The sequence below is a fragment of the Antechinus flavipes genome, chromosome 5 (assembly GCF_016432865.1).
Source record: "Antechinus flavipes isolate AdamAnt ecotype Samford, QLD, Australia chromosome 5, AdamAnt_v2, whole genome shotgun sequence".
NCBI lineage: Eukaryota > Metazoa > Chordata > Mammalia > Dasyuromorphia > Dasyuridae > Antechinus > Antechinus flavipes.
In genome coordinates, this window is record NC_067402.1 from 174,559,448 (window position 1) to 174,578,608 (window position 19,161).

General features: G+C 34.8%; 1 protein-coding gene across 1 annotated transcript in view; it reads right to left on the minus strand.

Moving 5' to 3' along the window:
* Positions 1-19,161, minus strand: part of IRAG2 (inositol 1,4,5-triphosphate receptor associated 2) — a 119,069-nt gene that overhangs the window by 61,502 nt on the left and 38,406 nt on the right. The window contains exons 10-17 of the mRNA XM_051962424.1: positions 17,352-17,410; positions 15,825-15,959; positions 14,922-15,003; positions 14,752-14,771; positions 13,878-14,041; positions 4,579-4,861; positions 4,170-4,359; positions 2,948-2,951 (exon numbers count right to left, since the gene is read on the minus strand). Coding sequence (XP_051818384.1) covers positions 2,948-2,951; positions 4,170-4,359; positions 4,579-4,861; positions 13,878-14,041; positions 14,752-14,771; positions 14,922-15,003; positions 15,825-15,959; positions 17,352-17,410 — 937 coding nt within the window. The remainder of the gene's footprint in view (positions 1-2,947; positions 2,952-4,169; positions 4,360-4,578; positions 4,862-13,877; positions 14,042-14,751; positions 14,772-14,921; positions 15,004-15,824; positions 15,960-17,351; positions 17,411-19,161) is intronic.

The following is a 19,161-nucleotide window of genomic DNA, read 5'->3' on the forward strand; positions in this document are numbered from 1 at the left end:
GCATCTCTAAAACTACAAGATGCTCCTTCTATACAGTTGTTTCCAGAGAGTCTTTTTCATCCATGATGATACCATAAATCATGGGGCAAAGGATTGTCTTGTCCTCCATCCCCTTTTTAGTCCCTGTGACTGTGAGATTTGCTCTGGTCATTTTCCATTCTAGCCACAGGTGACAGAATCCCAGAACTTGGAATTAAGGTTAAAGAAAGGCTCTAACACCCTGAATGGTTGAGTGCCTGGCACAGGAACTCAAGAATAGTTTTGGACTTGGAACTTGGTAGAACTAGGCTATATAGGAGCTGAATTAAACTGTTAACCTAATTCCCCAGAGATGGAAGTGATAGGGAATAGGACTAGGAAATTATGTTCCCTTAAGTGGTGGGAAAAATGTGAATATATTTGGTTTTGCTATGCTTTTGAAATAAATATTCCCCTAGCTAACTTGATTGTTGGTTGGTTAAATGGAACTTCAGTAAAGGGGACTCCTACAATTGAGAGAACATCCCCAGATTGCACTGGGATATTAGAGAATGTTCAGGTAGAATGAAATACAACATTCAGGCTTTTAAGCAGTGGGTACCAGAATAACATACATTACAATATAAATAATACAAATATGGGTTCAGGGGAGGAGGAATGGTATTCAGGAAGAATCCCAGAATAGTTTCAAAAAGGAGGGAATATGTAAGATGAACCTTAAAATATAAGGTTTAAAATTTCTTTTTTTTAATTTAAATTTTGGCTATTATAAATAGCACCAATGGCAATTATTATTATTATGCATATTCAGACTTTTGAATCTATGATGACCTCCTTTGAATGATTATTGATCTTATTAGGAAGCGGTATGATATTCCCAGGCTTATTCTATAAGTAATTCTTCAAATTGCTCTCTTTATTAGACTTTTTATACTCTAATGCCAAATTGACACACAGAGGGCATGAGTAGGCTATAATATATTACCAAAGAAGAACAGGACAGGAGTAATATAAAGAATATCAGCTATATATGATCAGAAAAGAAGTTGGGCTGGTATTCAAACAAAAAGGATAAAATTTTGCCAAACTTCTTATTAAAGAGGAAAAATATTAACAACAATAAAAATAGAAAATAGGATGGATTGTTTTTTTTTTGACACACAGAAATAGGGAAGAAGGCATTCCAGGGTAGGGGAAAAACACAAGTAGCCAGGAAAGTACAGCATGTGTTCAATGTCAGAAAAATTTCCTCTTCCAGTTCTGGGCATTTTCAGGGGCTGTCCCCTAAGCCTGGGATCTACTCCATCCTCATCTGCCTCTAGGTTTCCTTGGTTTCCTTTCGGTCCCTGCTAAACCTCTAGGTTTAGAGGAAGCTTTTTTTGATCCTTTTTAATGTTAGTGCCTTCCTTCTGTCAATTATCTTCAATTGATCTTGTACATAACTTGTTTGCCCACAATTATTTCTATGGGGTTTCCCTCATTCAACTGGAAGCTCCTTTAGAGCAGAATTTTGCTTTTTTTTGTATCACCAGTGTTGAGCAAAATGCAATAGCATGTTAGTATGTTGTATGAATTTGTGAAAGGGTTGACTTCAGAGAAACCTGAGAAGATTTGTATGAAATGATGCAGAACTAAGAGAACAAATGATACAAAAATATTAACAATAACAACATTACAAAGATAAACTTTGAAAGATTTACAAATTGTGATCAGTGTAGTGACCAACCTCAATTTCAAAGAACTGATGATGAATCATACTACTTACCTCCTGATAGAGAAGTCACAGATTCAAGATGCATCATGTGTCAAGAAGTTTTGTACATGGTTAGAACTAGAATTTATTTTATTTGATTATGCATACTTGTTATAAAGGTTTTTGTTTTCTTTTTCATTTTATTCAATCATATAAGTTTGGGGATCATAGTTGGAGGGAGAGAAAATAAATGCTTACTGACTGAAAAAAGTAATAATGAAAATTCATTGATCAAGCCTGATCCCTTTAAAAAAGAGATAAGCAAATGTGCTTGTCTCTCTTCCTTGTGAAATATAGCAATAAAATTTTATATAAATAAATATAATTATTTTTATAATAATTCCAAAGATCTGAGTTTGACTGTAAGGCTGGTGGTACCCTCAAGAGAAATGGGGAAGTTAGAAGTGGAAATGGGTTTTGAAGATCTTTATTGAGGACCCATTATTAACTTTATTAAACTTATAATGAGATCCATTTTTGAAATGTCATAATAGAGAAGAAGCTTCTTTGACAAATGGTATAAAAAGCAGGATTTAATCTGCTTTTAACCCAAACTTTTTTAACCCAAATTTTAACCCAAAATTTATTATGGGTGGCGATTGTAGAATATCATAGAAATCTAGGTCATATACTAGAAGGGACCTTCGAGATTATCCAGGCCAACTGTGTCACTTTACCTATGAGAATTGAGTCTAAGAGAGGTTAATTGATTTGCCCAACCTCACAAAGTGAGTGGCAGAACCAATATTTGACCTCAGACTTTCTCCTTCTAAAGTTAACATTCTTTCTTCTCTGATATGGAATTAAATTCAACAAACACTTATTAAATTATTAATACATTTCAGTAGATCTGGGGATAAAAAACAAAAAAGGAAGGTAGGAAATAAACATTTATTAAATACTTACTATGTGAGAATACTAGCCATACTAGGGAAAAATTATTGAAAGCACAGTAAAGTTCCATTGTTTCCAGACTAATTTCTCTTCTAACTAAAAATGTAATAGGTAATTTTTAAAAATCCAGTTTGAATACTTTACTAAGTTAGCTCTTTGAAGGATGTTATGGAATCTCCAGGAAAGAAATGGAGATGAATACATATACCAAGAAAGTATTTGAGGCTATTTAAAAACAAGCCCACTTGAGATATACTTAGATATATTCTAAGGCCTCATCACTGTGGGTATTCCTTTCCTTCAAAGCAGACAAACACTTACATGCCTAAAACATATAAAGGGAAATCATAGAGAGAGATAAGAACTCATAATTTACCACTCAATTTTATGTTAATCTGATTATTATTATTTTCTTATTTGTACACATCTTGAGCTACTAAGTAGATTAAAAGACCACATTAGGAAGTGTAATCTGTAAATATTTGAAATGTAAAAACAAAACACAACAATAAAACTTTTAAAAAGGCTAATGAATTAAGAAGCAGTTATATAAGCTAAATTTGGTATGCCCGTAATGCAGCTTGCCATGCTTGGGCAATTACAAACAATGTGAAATCTTCTCCTCACCACTTATTTTTACAAGGGGGAAAAAGACTTTTTTGTAGCAAATCTGCATGTTATCTGACAGTTTCAAATAAAACAAACTTTGCAGCTGAATTTAAGGAGAGCTGATAAGTTTTGAGTGCTTTGTAGGTTGTCAAATCTGATATTTTAGAGCAGAATATTAGTTCTCAATTTTCCCAAACATCTCTCTCAAAAGAAGGCAAGAAGGCTACAGCAAATACAAAACAAATGAAGTTTACACTTCACCTACTAGCTGACCTTTAACTTCAATTAATTTTAGATGAAATTCTTCAACTTTAAAATAATATTAAACAACTGTCTACAAAGTTTTGTTAGTAAACAGTCATAAATGTAAGCAAAATTTGAAAAACATCTTTTTTTTTTTTTAAAAAAAATCAAACTTTAAAGTAAGAGATGCTTTATTAAAGTTGTTGGACTGTTTTCTTTTCCTGTATACTTAATGAATACTCATAGAGTGCTAGCTATCATAGAGAGATTTAAAACAATTATATGACATTGTTTCCTCCCACTGCATGGGTTAAACATCAATTTGAAGAAGTCTTATTCTCTGGGCTCTAACCAACTCACCAAAATTTACCAAAAATTACCAAGCTAGACTATACAGATTTTATTTATTTTTTTATTTCCTCCATTTGCTCTTAGAGGAATTTTGTTTTTAAGAATTAGAACTACTGAAAGGTCCAGACCCTAATGAAAGTGCAGAAGAGCCAGTTTTGTTGTCAGGGTGACACAGACTAAACAGCCATTCGAAAAACCCCCAAAGGCCTAGACCACAGGGTCAATCTTTGTCACCAGTTCTGATAATAATAGCAGTATGAACTAGAAAGCAAGTTTTCCACCCACAACCCAGCTTTACGTTATATTTAAGTATCCAACAAAATGATTAAGTAGAGCTTACATTTCAGTTTCTTTCTCTTCAGTCCAACTATGTGGCAAGCATTCGATAAAGTGATATTTAATGCTTGGAAATCTTGTTTTTCAGAAACAGCTTCTTCCAGCTTGCACTGCAAAGACTCAATGTTTTCCTTGGCGACATGGAGGATCTGTCCTTGATCCTTAGGCTGGACATGTAGTGGGAACACTGAATTTTAACAAAGCAGCAAACTCTGAAAGCAATTGGCTGTCAATCTGATCTCTTTCCTGCACACAAAACTCAAAATTTGTTTTCCTTCTTAGGGGTGATAAGCTCCTGCTGAACTTCTGCAATTCTGTATTTGCATGGGTTTGGTACGCTTGAGCTATTTCTGCAACGGTAGAAGTCTGTATGTGCCAAATTGCCTCTTTCATCAGCAGGGTAGGCTGTTAACACCACCTCTTTTACAACTCCTCTTTTTACTTCCTCTGTTTAGAGCAAGAGAACTGGGGTCTGAGCTGAGCAGTTCCCCTTTAGGTTTCTTTTTTTTTTTCTCTTCCTCCATTTTCGCCTCATCATACCAGTGAGAGCCTGTGGGTAAATTAGTCAGATCCCCCTTTACCTGCTGCTCAGCATTCTCCAGTCGTTTGATAGCTTCTTGTAGCTGCTTCCTAAGTGTGTCTCCCTTGTTTAGTGCATCTTCTTGTGACCTTTTAATAGCTTCTAACTGTTTCTCTCTGGAAGGGAGTGGGGGGTGGGAAAGTGCAAACCACAAGCTGTCAGTGACTTTTCAAATGTCACACACCTGGAGAATTCTGATATACTCAAATTCAGTATAGTTCTTCATAAATTAGGGGACAAATTAAAAAGATACACACATTTTGTAATTCAAGCAGAAATGGCAGTTGATGACCCATTTTATTTATTTTTGCTACAAACTATTTCTCAGACTGCAAGCTCCTTGAGAACAGGGACCATCTTTTGAATAACACTACAATAAGAATGAGAATATAGGCATCTTTGTTTTTTCATGATCTCCCTTTCCAAGAATTTAATCCAGTTAACCATCTTGCAAATATGGGAGACTGCTCAGTAGATTTATCTGAAACAAATATAAAACTGACATCACCACTTCTTTTTTAGTATGCTTTTTCCTCTTCAAGACATCTATCATGCTACCATTGGGTTATATTCTCTCTCAATCCCCAGAAATATATTTATCTCATATCCTTTGGGCTCCATTTTTTTAAGATAATGTAATTCAGGCAGAAATGGCAGTTGATGACCCATTTTATTTATTTTTGCTACAAACTATTTCTCAGACTGCAAGCTCCTTGAGAACAGGGACCATCTTTTGAATAACACTACAATAAGACTGAGAATATAGGCATCTTTGTTTTTTCATGATCTCCCTTTCCAAGAATTTAATCCAGTTAACCATCTTGCAAATATGGGAGACTGCTCAGTAGATTTATCTGAAACAAATATAAAACTGACATCACCACTTCTTTTTTAGTATGCTTTTTCCTCTTCAAGACATCTATCATGCTACCATTGGGTTATATTCTCTCTCAATCCCCAGAAATATATTTATCTCATATCCTTTGGGCTACATTTTTTTAAAGATAATATGGTAAACTAATCTAAATTGAGGAGCTAATGCAATAATTTGTTGACATTTTCACAGAGGCTGCCTGAAAACAACTCTGGTTCCAAAGAAAAGCAGAAAGTTATGGAAACAGTACAAAACTATTAGTACTGACAGTGGGTCAGTAGCTTCATCTTTGCATATGATGACACCACAGACTTATTTTTTTTTTTTTGTATATTGCCCCAGTAATAATACCAGCTTCTTTCAAATTCATAGGATCTCCACTGGAACTTTAAAATCTAATTGGAATATAAAAGCTAGTAAATGTATCATTTATCTTTTGAGTTACATGACACAATGTATGGAAGGGAGTTTGGGAATTAGAAAAACTTGAGTTCAAGTCCTAACTTTAATACATATTAATCTTATGAAAATAATAGTCAACCTAACTATTAGAGTCTTAGGCTACATTTTTAAGATTAGAAGTTACAAATGAGTTGTTGACCTGAATTGTGTGTGTGTATGTAGTTTCTAATAAAAATAATATCACATGTCTAAACCTCTTTTCTTTAAAAAAAAGGTTTTATTTTCTAAGAGAAGCTAGTTCAATTAGAAAATTTTGAACTGTAAGGGAACATTAATGCACTTTCCTACCACAGATTTTTTCCATACTTATATTAATAAGTGTTTATCTCATAGTTTTTTTTAAACCAATCTTTTACCTTCTCTTTCTTTTCCATTCCCTCTTCATTCTCTGAAGACTTACAATTCAATATTCCTAATGCATAGCTCAAATAATATCATTGCCTTGCTCAAAAATCCTCGAAGTTCCTCATTTCCTATAGACTCCAGACATTTCAACCTGCCATTCAAGCCTTCCATAATCTGTCTACACCTCTGCCACTTAACTTATGCTCCAGATCCATAACCTATTTATTCATCATTGCTTCTAGAACACTTTCCCATACTTCCCTGTATATCTTTCTTACAATATTACACATGCCTGGAATCCAAATCCTATTTCCAATGTACTTCTTACTTGAAGCCTTCCATGATTTCCATAGCTTGGAGTTCATAGCTTATTTGTTTATATCTCTCTTATATGCCATTTATCCATATTATGTTCTATTTGATATTGTAATTATTTATATAACTATTTTCATTTCTTTTCTAAGCTATAAACTCCTTGAGGAGGGATTATATCATTTATTGTATCTCCCTCAGAATTTTCTTGAGGGCTTTGCACTCAGTAAGCACGGCTACCACAGTACAGACCATTATGAATCACCTGAACTAGTACAATACCATCCTGAAATAATTCCTGCTTTAATTTTTTCCTTTTCCAGTCTATCTTTCAAACTATTCCAGGCATCTTTCTTATGCAGAGATATAATCCTGTTATTTCTATGCTCAAAACCCTTTAGTGTTGTTTTATTGCCTCTCTCCTAAGTTCCAGAGATATTCAAACCCGACAGCTAAAGAGAAAGAAATGGGGATAAAGGTCAAGAGAAGACAACTTCTTTTGGGTCTTGAGGAAAGAAGGGAAAAAGGGAGAAAACAGATAAACATCTCTTAACTATCCGGCCCCAAGAGAAAATGGAGCCATATAACCTGGACTCCTGTACACAGAAGGAGTATTCCTGGACCCATTTTCTAAATTCACCCTCAGAGAAGCAATGGCATAACCTCTCAAATTGAAAGGTAGTAGTCACATAGAGGAAATGTGACTGAGTAGCAGGGAAACCAGCCTTCCAAAGGATTATGCAGAGTTACTGGAGGGAAAATCCAACATATGAGGAGCTGAAGGAGCAGAAAGAGAGCGAAAACAAAACCAAATTCAAAAAATCAAGCTAATAAACAAAACAAAATTTTATTACTACAGTCATTTATACAATGCCTCGTGACACCCTGGCTTCTCAGGCAGCAACATTCCTCCCACAATCCGAACTCCAAGGTTACCCTGGCTTATGCTGCAGATTTAGGACTGCCTGTGCCCAGAACTGAAAAGAACATCTGAAACAGACCAAAACCCAAAACCCAGTTCCCAGGGCCACAGAGTCTTACTTCTCTAGCGATGTCAAGTTTGTTCCCTTTACAGAGGAATACAAAGATTTAGGATAGTACTGAAGTCCACAAGCTTATATATTTCCATCAAGATGGAAGTAGAACTTACTGGAATGCTAAAGGACTATTTATCTAGCAACTCCATAATTTTCAAGCTGGCTATTGAATAATAGGCACTTAATAAGGGCATGGTGACTTGACTTGACCTGTAAGTCAAAAGGAATCTCCACTGTAATATATCCCTAAGCAGACATCCAGTCTCTGCTTGAAGACTTTCAGAGACACACTATCTTCTGAAATAGTCCAGTATACTTAGGAATAGTTCAGATTGTTAAGAGACCTTTTGTGATATCTAGTCTCAAGAATTTTTTTAAACTTCCATCCATTTTTTCCTGGATCTGTTGTCTGGAACCAAACAGAACATATCTAATCCTATTTTCATAGGATAGTATACAAATACTTAAATATAGCTAAGATCTTCCCCCACAGTCCCTTCTCCAGATTAAATATCCTTGGTTCCTTCAATAAGGCATAATCTCAAGGTTTTTAAGCCATTGAGGTCAGGATATGAGGAAAGTTCTGGGCCTGGACTCAGGAAGGTGAGAGTTCAAATCCAGCTTCAGAAAATTCCCAGATGTGTGACCCTAGGCATGTCACTTAATCTCTCTGTCTGCCTCAGTTTCCTTAACTTAAAATGGGGATAATAACATCATCTACTTTGTAAGGCTATTGTGAAAATCAAATGAGATACCATTAGCAAAACATTTAGCACGGTGTCTGGCACAAAGTAAGTACCCAATAAATGATTGTTTTCTAGTCTTTCTTTCTGGTTGCCATTTTCTGGGTGTTTTCCTCCTAATTAATTCCTGTACTTTGTTCCTCAGATCTGAATGGAGAAGTCCAGATGTGGTCTGACCAGGGCAAAGTACAAAGAGACTATACGTCTTTATTCTCACAAGGTATTCCTTTATGGCAACCCAAGGATACTGCCACATCAGATTCTACTCTCAAATTTTCTAACTACTCAAAAAATCCCTAGATCTCTTTTTTAAACTTCTCTCTGATCATGTCTCCCCCATCATCTTATATTTAACGACATTGATTTCTTGAATTGTGTCAGATTTTGCATTTATTCCTGCTAAATTTCACCTTAATGGACTCAACTCCCAATGCTCTATTGTCTCATTATTTATTTGGAGTCTGCCTCTGCCAGCCACAGTTCTAGCTTTTCCTACCAGCCCTGTATCATTGATAAAACTATTAAGTTATCCAGCACTAAGCATGAATCCCTACAATTATTCCATGAAAACCTTTCACACTCACAATAAACTATCATTGACTACTGTGAGTTTAGCCATCCAAAGTTATAAATCCATGAAACATCTTCTTCTAACCCACATCTCTCCTTGTTTACCCAAAAGAATAAATAATGCCAGATTATTATTAAATTCTTTGTTAAAATCTAGGCAGACTATCTATGAAATTTTGTGAGGAACTACTATGACGCTGTAAAAAACAATGAGCAGCATGTTGATATTAGAAAAACATGGAAAGATTTGAAGGATATAATGAAGAGTGAAATAAACATATATACAATAAGAAAAATTCTGTTTGATGAGTAACTGTTTGGTTACTCTGAATAACAGAATATTAAGCCATTCTGAATATTATAAATATTCAAGTTAACTAAAAAAGATCTATGAAAGAAGATGTTATCTACTTCCAGAGAAAAAATTGATAAGTAGAAGTATGCATAGTATGGTTTTACATATTTGTGTATATATCTACATAAATCTACAGATTCCTTTACAAATCTAAAAGAAATATAAGGGAAAAAAATGCCAATCAATCATTAGAAAATATGGCTAATCTGTTATGACTTATTCCTGATGAATCTATGTTGTACTTCATAATCATTACCTATTTAAATAAAATGATTTTTTATTATGAATTTAATCAAAATCACCTCAACAGTAAGTTGATACTCAAAGTATAATAAAAGAGCATCTAACTGCTCTGCATTTAAATTGCCTGTATCAGATGAATTGCATGTTTGGAGAACTGGCAGAATATTAGATATGATTGTAGAACTATTTTTATGAATATGTGTAAGGTCAAGGAGAATGGGATTAGACTGAACATTATTATGGATCTGGAGAAGGATAAATATTTTATTTGTTTTTAAAGAGAAACAATCTTTTTCTAGTTCTTTAATGAACCATTCTAGAATTATCTCAGGAATCAAAGTTAAGCTTTTTAGTTTCTTTCTAGAGATCTATCAGATCTCTCCTCTCCCCTTAAAAAATCAGGATAGTTGCCCCTTGCTAGTCTCATTGCATCTTTTTTCTTCTCCATTAGGGAAATAGTCTCCACAGTTTTTCAAATGATGATTACTGGCAAAAGGTCTACTACTTTTAGTATCTGATATAATTCATTTGGGTTGGGTGACTTGATTTAGGGCAAATAGTCTCTCTTATTGTATCTTTTCTTATATTGGCTATCAACTCCCTGTTAACTATTTTTTTCAGTCTTTTACTATTTGAGAATTGCACCATCTGACAAAGCAAATAGAAGCAAAATAAAAATGGAATAGCTCTGCCTCTTTTTATTATCAATTACTACTGCTTCAACCTGCCCCAAAAGCAATCTATCCTTTCCTTGATCTTCTTTCTCTCAAAGTAGTTAGAAAACCTAAAATCTTTTTGATGTTCTTTGCTTCCATCACTTATCTCAGCTCATTCAGAGCAGTACTATGTCACATATTTATAGTCATAATTTGTTACCTATTCCTGTTTCCATTTGCTGTAATTTTCTTTTTAAAATCCCTCTTGGTTTATGAGTTCCCTGCTCATTCACATTAGTTTCTCTAAACAACTTCCATTTTTCCTCCTCAGTGAAATTGTTTCTCTTGTGCTTTCTGAATTTTGTTATTGGGAATTTGCTATCCCTTTTGTTATGACTCCCTCATAGAATTTGAGTCCATGAAATATACACATTCTTAAACTAAAACTTACGAATTCCACAAATGGGGTATATGGAAGAATATGCTCATTTTTCTTCTCTATTATGGAAGTTTCCCTTCCAAAGAGTCTAAACCCTTAGGATAGTATATTTAAAACTGGAAGTACTTTCCTGTTTTTGTGAAAGGGCACTCCCCAGAAAAGGAAGGAGAACTGTATCTCCTGTTGGTGAGCTACCATAAATCTCTTGTATTCTTGTTTGTTTTTGATATTTTCTCTGAGATAAAATAAAGATCGTCATAACTAAAATGTGCTTCTTTAGAAATTAGAACTTTTAAACACATCTGTTTGAGACTTAGAAATGAACTTTTAAGGAATTTTTAGGTTCTGATTTTCTTTTGGTCAATCTTTTAATAAAAGAAGGAAATAAGGAGAGAAGGAAAAAGGAAGGTAATGAGTAATTATATCTGTTCTATGTGTGTATATGTGTAGATAATTTGATTCTCATAACAATTTTGGGAAGTAGGTACTATTATTATCCCTGCTTTATAGAAATTGAGATTAAGTGAGTTGCCTAGGGCTATAGTTAGTAAGTGTTTAAAGCCATATTTAAATTTAAGTCTTCCTACGCCTAAATCCAGACCTCTGTTTGATGTGTTACCTAGTTACAGGTAAGAGAAGGGATGGCTCTATTTAACATAGAACCACACTCAGAAGGATATGAAATCAATATGTTTAATGATGTAACTTTTGCAATTAAGCTTAATACATTAAGATAGATTCATTTGTTGTCAGATAATGTCACTAATGTATTAATTTTGGTTTGCCAAGAGCTTTTCTCATAATCCTCAACTGAAAGAAAGCTCAAGTATTAATGCCAAATTTTCCATCGTGAAAGTGAATCTCAGTGTTTTATGGACTTGCCCAGCAATATACATCTAATCAGGAGCAGAAACAGGATTCAAATTCAGGTTTCTTCAAGTATTTCCATTATACCACACTTCCTCATATCAAATGTAACAGAAGATCTGTATTCTTGGATGATTTCTAATTGCGCACAGTTTTGCCTGTACTTCTCTCTTAACTGTTCTTAATTTCTTGAAAGGGGAATAATGATAACCTAGCAGAGGGGGATGGTACCTCTCTAAGGAAGTGACATACCCACAACACCACCCACTTCTATGAGGAAGTCTGGATTCTTTGCTTGTTAAGGAAAATAGAAGATTCAGTCTTACATACTCTTTTTGATATTCTCAGTCACTCATCTCTGAGTGAAAAAGTTATTGTTTTTTCTTGAGTTATCTCTTTCTATGCTTCTGGCTGCTTTTTTCATATAATTTTGAGTTTTATATACATTTAAGTTCAGAAGAACTTTATTATTGCCATTGGATTAACATATACAGTTCTCATATTGGTCTTTCAAAGCCATATATGATCTGGCTCCATGCTGTATGACAGCCAGAAGAGCTGAATTTAAATTCTGTCTCTGCTTTTGATTTTTTGGGGCCTAAATTTCCTCATCTTTAAAAAGAGGAGATTGTATTAGATGACTTCTAATATCTCTTGCAGCTGGAAATAAGTGGATTCTATCATCCTACCCTTCTAGACTTATTTTACATTGCACTTCACACATTTATTTTCAAGCAAAATGGGACTATTTGATGTTTCCTGAGTTTAATAATCTACTTTGCACATCCATAATTTTACAGAAACTATCCTGGGATATATTCTTTTTTTTTTTAATCTCTGCCTTTCAGAATCTTTCACTCACTTCATTTAAGGCTTACTTCAGGTGAGGAAAGCTTTCCTGGTTTTCCTAGTTGTAAATGCTAACTCTTTCTCCTAAAGATTATTTACTTACTTATTTGTATATTATACTCTCCAAAAGAATACAAGCTCCGTGACCATATGATTTATATTTCATTTTGTCTTTGTATTCCCAGCTTCTTAAATGATGTTTTCTATATAATAGGTTCTTCATAAATGTTTGAGTAGAACATATGTACAATAATACACACATAACCTACCAGAGCTATAAGAGACAGATTCTAATCTTCTTTTAACCATCCAAGTTTTATAGATAAACTAAGATCTGTTGTGTTATGAGCAACATCTATTAGAATCCCAGCATATGCACGGATTAATATTTCTTTAAAGGCAGAGGAGCTGTTCTTAAGACTTGTTCATTGAGGGGATGAAGTTTTGAACTTTTACATGGCATCCCAGTCATCTAGGGTATAAAAACCCCAAGTCCAATAGCGTGTCTTACTTCCAAGAAGCCTTGTTTGCAATGAACCCTACTACTATAGGAAAAGAAAAGGCTTTCTCCTCTAGCAGTTTCTTTAATACAGTTTACAGAAAGCCTTATATTATAAAAATGAGCTTCCTTTCTTTCTAGTCCTTTAATCTATGACTCCTCTCCATCCACTCTACTTTCAGCCATATTGCCTTACTTGCTGTTCCTCATACCTAATACTTCCTATTTCTAGCCTCTGCATTTTTGCAGTGGCTGTCCTCCGTGCATAAAATGCTCTCTCTCTTAATTTCTGACTCTGGGAATCTCTTGCTTCTCTTAAGACTTACTCCAAATATCATCCTACAGGAGGCCTTTCCAAGTCCCTCAAATGTACCTTCCTTTTTATATCCTTCCATCTCTCTCTCTGTATTTATCTTTTATTCATCAATTAATATAGATGTTGTTTCCCTCATTAAAATGTAATTTCTTTGAGCATTTGTCTGGATCTCAGTTTCTTTATCTGTAAAATGAGAATGTTGGACAAGATGACCTCCAGTGTTACTCCAAGTCCAATTTATGGATCTGCGATATTTGTTATTCCTTTTAAGTCTAAAAATTATATTCTATGATTCTAAAATTCTTATTGTGAAAGAATATTATAGTCTCTATAGATCCAGACATTTATTGCTCACATATTAGAACTTATAAGTTAATTATATAACATAGCATGTCATATCTAGCAAGTAAAAGGCTTTATGAGTACAAGTCACATTTTCAAAACCCAAACAACCAAAAAAAAAAGGGCCATATCACAGACTTAAAAAAAAGGCCATGTCACAGACTTATAAATTAATTATACATATGAAGTATGGATTTCTCAAACAAAAACAAACAAACATTACCTGAAATGTAATTCTTTCTTGACACAGTGATATTTGTGCTTGAATCTCTTCAAATTCCCTACCACTTTAATGAACTCTTTATTAAGAGATTCTTTGTAATTTCCCAAGAGGCTCAGTTTTAGAATGCAGAGATTTAGCTTTGTTTCTAGGTCATGTTTGAGATTCTACAAGAAAGTTACAAAACAAAATTATGTGTCACACATAGCTAAAGATGAATAAATAATATAGCCAGCATAAAATGCTCTTGGCTTTTCTATGGTGGCACTCACCATTTCAAGATGCCTTGATGACAATATTTAAGCCCAGAACCAATTTCCAATCATAAAGGGGTTGGTGAATAATCACCCAAATTCAATAAACATTTGCTGAGTTGCATATAATGTCTCTCCTTCCTTCTCTCTCTCCCTTCTTCCCTTACCCACCTCTTCTCTCTCTCTCACACAACAAATACTATTTTATTTTCACAACAACTCTGGGAGATACATGTTATTATTATATATTATTAGTACTGTACCCCCTATACCACCTACTTGTCTTTGAGGATCAGAGATGAAGCACACTACTCATATTTAGACAAAGGTGATAGACTTCAGGAGAAGAAAGTTTTTTTTTTTTTAACATGACCAATGGCAGAATGTGTTATATTTGACTATTCATATTTGTTAAAAGGGTTTTCTTTTTTTCCCCTCTGTGTGTGGGAAGATAGGATAGGAGGAGAGAAAATAGATTTCTAATGGAAATAATTTTAAATAATAAAATGAAGACTTTTACAATCAAAAATGTTTATAGAAGAATGAATGAGAAATATGTTCTCAACAAGGATGATTAAAAGGGCAAAATGTCAGAAGGATTAAGTCCCCATCTACTTGCTTACCTGTCTTCTCAGAAACAGAACTAAAGATATATTAAGGTAAAAGTGGAAGACTCAAATCAAGCATGTTAACTCAGAATCATTACATCAAAAATTTTAAAAAGAAAGAGAAACATCTGGAAGAATCAAAAATATAAAATATAGAATACTTACCATAAGCCTGTTTTCTCAGCTTTCCTTCACATTTATTTCTGGGTCAGTTACCCACTGAAGAGAAACAGCAATAAGCATTTCAACTTTGGAGATTTCTTCATGCTGTAAGAGATTTCCAAACCTCCAACTAGTAATTAAGGTGAAATACACATGCTGTTTTGTAGCAAGAAGTAATTTAGGACAAAATCCGGAGGGTGTATTAGGTGCTTCTGATGATGCTACTTAAACTACTCAGTTGGACACCAAAAAGAGCCTTTCTGCACTTGGTGAGTCTCACCCATTTAAAAGTTTGTTTCCTTTAATAATGTACAAGTCAAACTAGGGCTACCTTCAGGGAAAAAAAAAAGGTCACTCTCCTGCCTACATAAAATAGGGGCAGAATGTTTTCCTCTGAGAGGAGATCCTTTCAAAACACTAAGTTACAACATCAGAGATTTTAGTTGAAATATCAATCTGGAGGAAAGAACCAGTAGCTACCAGAGAATTCTCCAGATACAATCAGGACAAGTAGAAGAATGTCAAGTTAAGGAAAGGTGAAATTTGACATTGACTGATCCAGAATTAAAGCATTGACTTCAGAAAGGTTAGAGGAGAAAAAAGCCTTTTTCATATAAAAGTTATATTCTACTCAAGAATATGGGCACTTACCTTTTTTATTTTTTGGTCAAGGCATGTAATTTCATTGAAAAATTTACTCAGGAAGCAAATTCCCTCCATCAATGCAAATTGATAATCGGACAGTTTTAGGGAGTTTCTGGGCAACAAAAAGTAGCTTACTCGGATTCACATGATCAATATATGTCTGAAGTGTAACATAAACAATGGTCTTTCTAATTTTTATCTCTTGTAGCATCCTGCTTTTTGTTGCTTAACAAATAAAATGTTAAAAAGATTTTAGGGGTGATCTTTTCTTTGTACTATACCAGTTTTTGACGGGTAGCAGTAAATTCTGTTTCCATCTGATAGGGTTCTCTCAGCAACAGCATCTTTTCTTTGTCCATTGTATCATCCAAAGATGATGAGTTGATTGAACTGTATAACCATTCTGATCCACTGGCCTGAAACCAATGCCCACCCCAAGCCCAAATAACAAAAAGTTAATCTCTTAAAGGAAACTTATTACTTTTGTTTTAATAGCATTGTTTTCATAATTCATCAGTTTTGAAACATGATAAAGCTCCAAATAATAATCTTACTAAATCTATTTAAACTGCAGCTATTATAACTTGAGTCAGTTTTATTCTGTCTTTATAACAGAAATCTCCCTATAAGTTAGCAAGTGAGCAGGTACCCAAACCTTACAATATTTCCTTGGATCCCCTCCCAGCTGAAAGGAACCTACTTCTTTTGATATAGTCTTTCCATATATATGCTTTAGTACTCTTTCTTGAGCCATCAGTGTTGTTTCATGTTCCCCTGCTCAAGAACAAATACTGACTTTTATTATCAAATATATGAAATAGGTATTAGCTGATTTCCCCTGTACCACTACCTACATAACCTTCTTATTACTTTCCATGTTGATTCATCTGATCCAGTGATGTCAATCTTTTTTATTATTAACTATCTGACTTTTCCAAAGCACATACTTAATTGTTCTTTTTTCCTCTCCTGGCTGCACCACTGTCTCATCTCCACAGAACTTTCTCTACCATGTTACAGAAATGTCTTTACCGCAGAAGCTCCATTTACCCCTGGAATATTTCTCACCTTGGAAATACCCATCTGCCCCTGTGGTCTCTCTCTCTCTCTGACTCTCTGGTTCCTTCAAAACCAGACATTTTAAGGAAGAGACTTTATTCTCCTCTATTCCTAATTCATCCCCAAAGGACTTTCTCTACTCTATTCCTGTGCATAGTACCTTTACCTTCTTCATCCTACCCTTTTTAGTTGCTGTTCTGTAATCTTCCAGCCTTAGATTGTAAACTCCTTGAAGGCAAGGACTGGCTACCTGGTTGTATTTGTGTTCCCAGTACTTAGCATAGTATCTAGCATATAACAAGTGCTTAATTTTTGCCTGGACTATTCAACAACAGTTTTTCAAGCTGAAATGCCTTTTCCTTCTTCCTTCTCTGTTACTCAATGTGAAGGTTCCTCCAAGATTCAGTTCAAAATTTCTTTCTCCTGATGAGTTTTCTCTAACTTTTTAATTTATGTCTCTTCAATATTTGGGATCATCCCATAGCCATAGTTTCAGAACCTGCAGGTATTACAGAAGTCATTTTGTCCAACTCCCTCGTTTTATAGATTAGTAAACTGAGGTGCAGAAAAGTCAAGTGATTAACAAAGTTATGCAAAAAATAAGTACAGAATTGGGAGTTGGATCCATTTCCTTGGATTCTTAATCTAGTACCCTTTCAACAGCACCAAACTATTTATATTGTATGCATACAAGAAAGATGGAAAACACTTTATACCTCTCTGTTGTTTTGTAACTGTTTCATACTTACTGTATCCAACTGGATTATAACAGTGTCAGCTGGGCAGTACAGTGGAAAGACCACTGGGTCTGGAGCCAGGAAGAATCCAGACACAAGCTGGATTTAAAGTTCAAGGACCTAGGTTCAATCCTAACTCTGACACATTCAATCTAGGTTCTGGTGAAACTCACTTTCCCTCGGGGTGTGTCATTACCTCATGGCCAAAGGAGAGGATTGGAGAAACGGTGTGTGTGTGTGTGTGTGTGTGTGTGTGTGTGTGTGTGTGTATAAGAGAGAGACAGATAGAGACATTCTGAGAGACAGAAAGGGAGAGAGAGAGAAACAGACAGAAAGAGAAAGGGAGAGGTAGAGAATTAAGGCGGTAGGGAAGGAGAGAGGAAGACACAGAGATACAGAGACTGAGGTAGAGAGAGATGGTGAGAGGAGGAAGAGAGGGAGAAAAAAAGGGTGAGGCAAGGCAAGACAGAGAGAGAGAAAGAGAGAGGGGGAAAGGGAAGAGAAGAGAAGAGAAAGAAGAGAAAAGAGAAGAAAAGAAAAAAAAGAAAAGAAAGAAGAGACAGGAGAAGGGAAAAGGAGAGGGAAAAAGAGAAAGAGAGAAAAGGGGGAGAAAGAAAGAGTGAGAGGGAGAAGGAAAAAGAGAGAGAGAATCCAAGAACAGCTAGATTATGCCTCAAAAGAGTAGACTTTCCACTCATACCCCCAGAAGGGTAGGTTTTCCACTCACTTAAGTCAAGGCAGAACAATCTATCACTTACTTGGATTATTTTAGGGCTATTCTTAACTCAGACATAGGTTGTACTAGATAATCTGTGAGCACCCTACTTGCTCTAATCTATCATTTTATCATCTATTTCTGGAAATTCTGGAAATTCTGGAAATTCTGTGACATAGTGAGACTCTCCTCCATAAGATGATGTGCTTGTTGACTGGAAAGACTTTCCAAATGAAGAACAGGGAGGAAAAGGCACTGATTCAAAAGAGAGCAGTATTCTTTATAATCTAACATATAGGTAGACCTAAATACTATGTGGCTATTTTCTTTCTTTCTTTCTTTCTTTCTTTTTTTCTTATTTTAAATCTAGACAATTGGGATTAAGTGACTTTCCTAGGGTCATACAGCTAATAAGTATCGTGTCTGAGGCCAAATTTGAACTTGGGACCTATTGGGCCAGTGCTCTTTTCACTGTACCACCTAGCTGTTCCATAGCTATTTTTAATTTTTAAATTTGAGGGGAAAAAAATAAAAATGTGCAGAAGTTATTGTTGCCTAAATCACACATAGAAGTCCGAGTAGAAAGCTTAGAGATCTCCATCTGTCTCTCTTCTTCCTCTCCCAAATATTTTGGAAATATCACAGTGGCTAATTTCATTCTTTTCCCTTAGAAAAGATTTACAGAACACAAACCTATGGCAATTGGCTATCAAGTAGCCTATCTTATGTCATAAAATGACTCACAGTTTTATGGTTACATTTAGAAATAAAGATTTATTGGGCTGGAATCTTGGCATAATTGCTTAGAGGATGAAAGGATGAAAGTAGCAGACTGTGACCATTTTACTTAGTCTGACTTCTTGTGCTCATCATCATTTCATTGTCATTCTGCATTTGAAATTAGAATGGCAGGAATCTAAGGCTGCTCTGGATGGCTTTAGAAATGGCTAACCCATGCAGCTTAGTAGGAGCACTTTAAACAGCATGATAGATGCGTCCTTCCTTCCTCTTCAAGTTGTTACCACACCTAACTGTCCTATTAGTGTTATGATAGCTAGAATTTGTGATACACTAGAAGGTGCTGCATACTGCTTTATGCAGGTTATC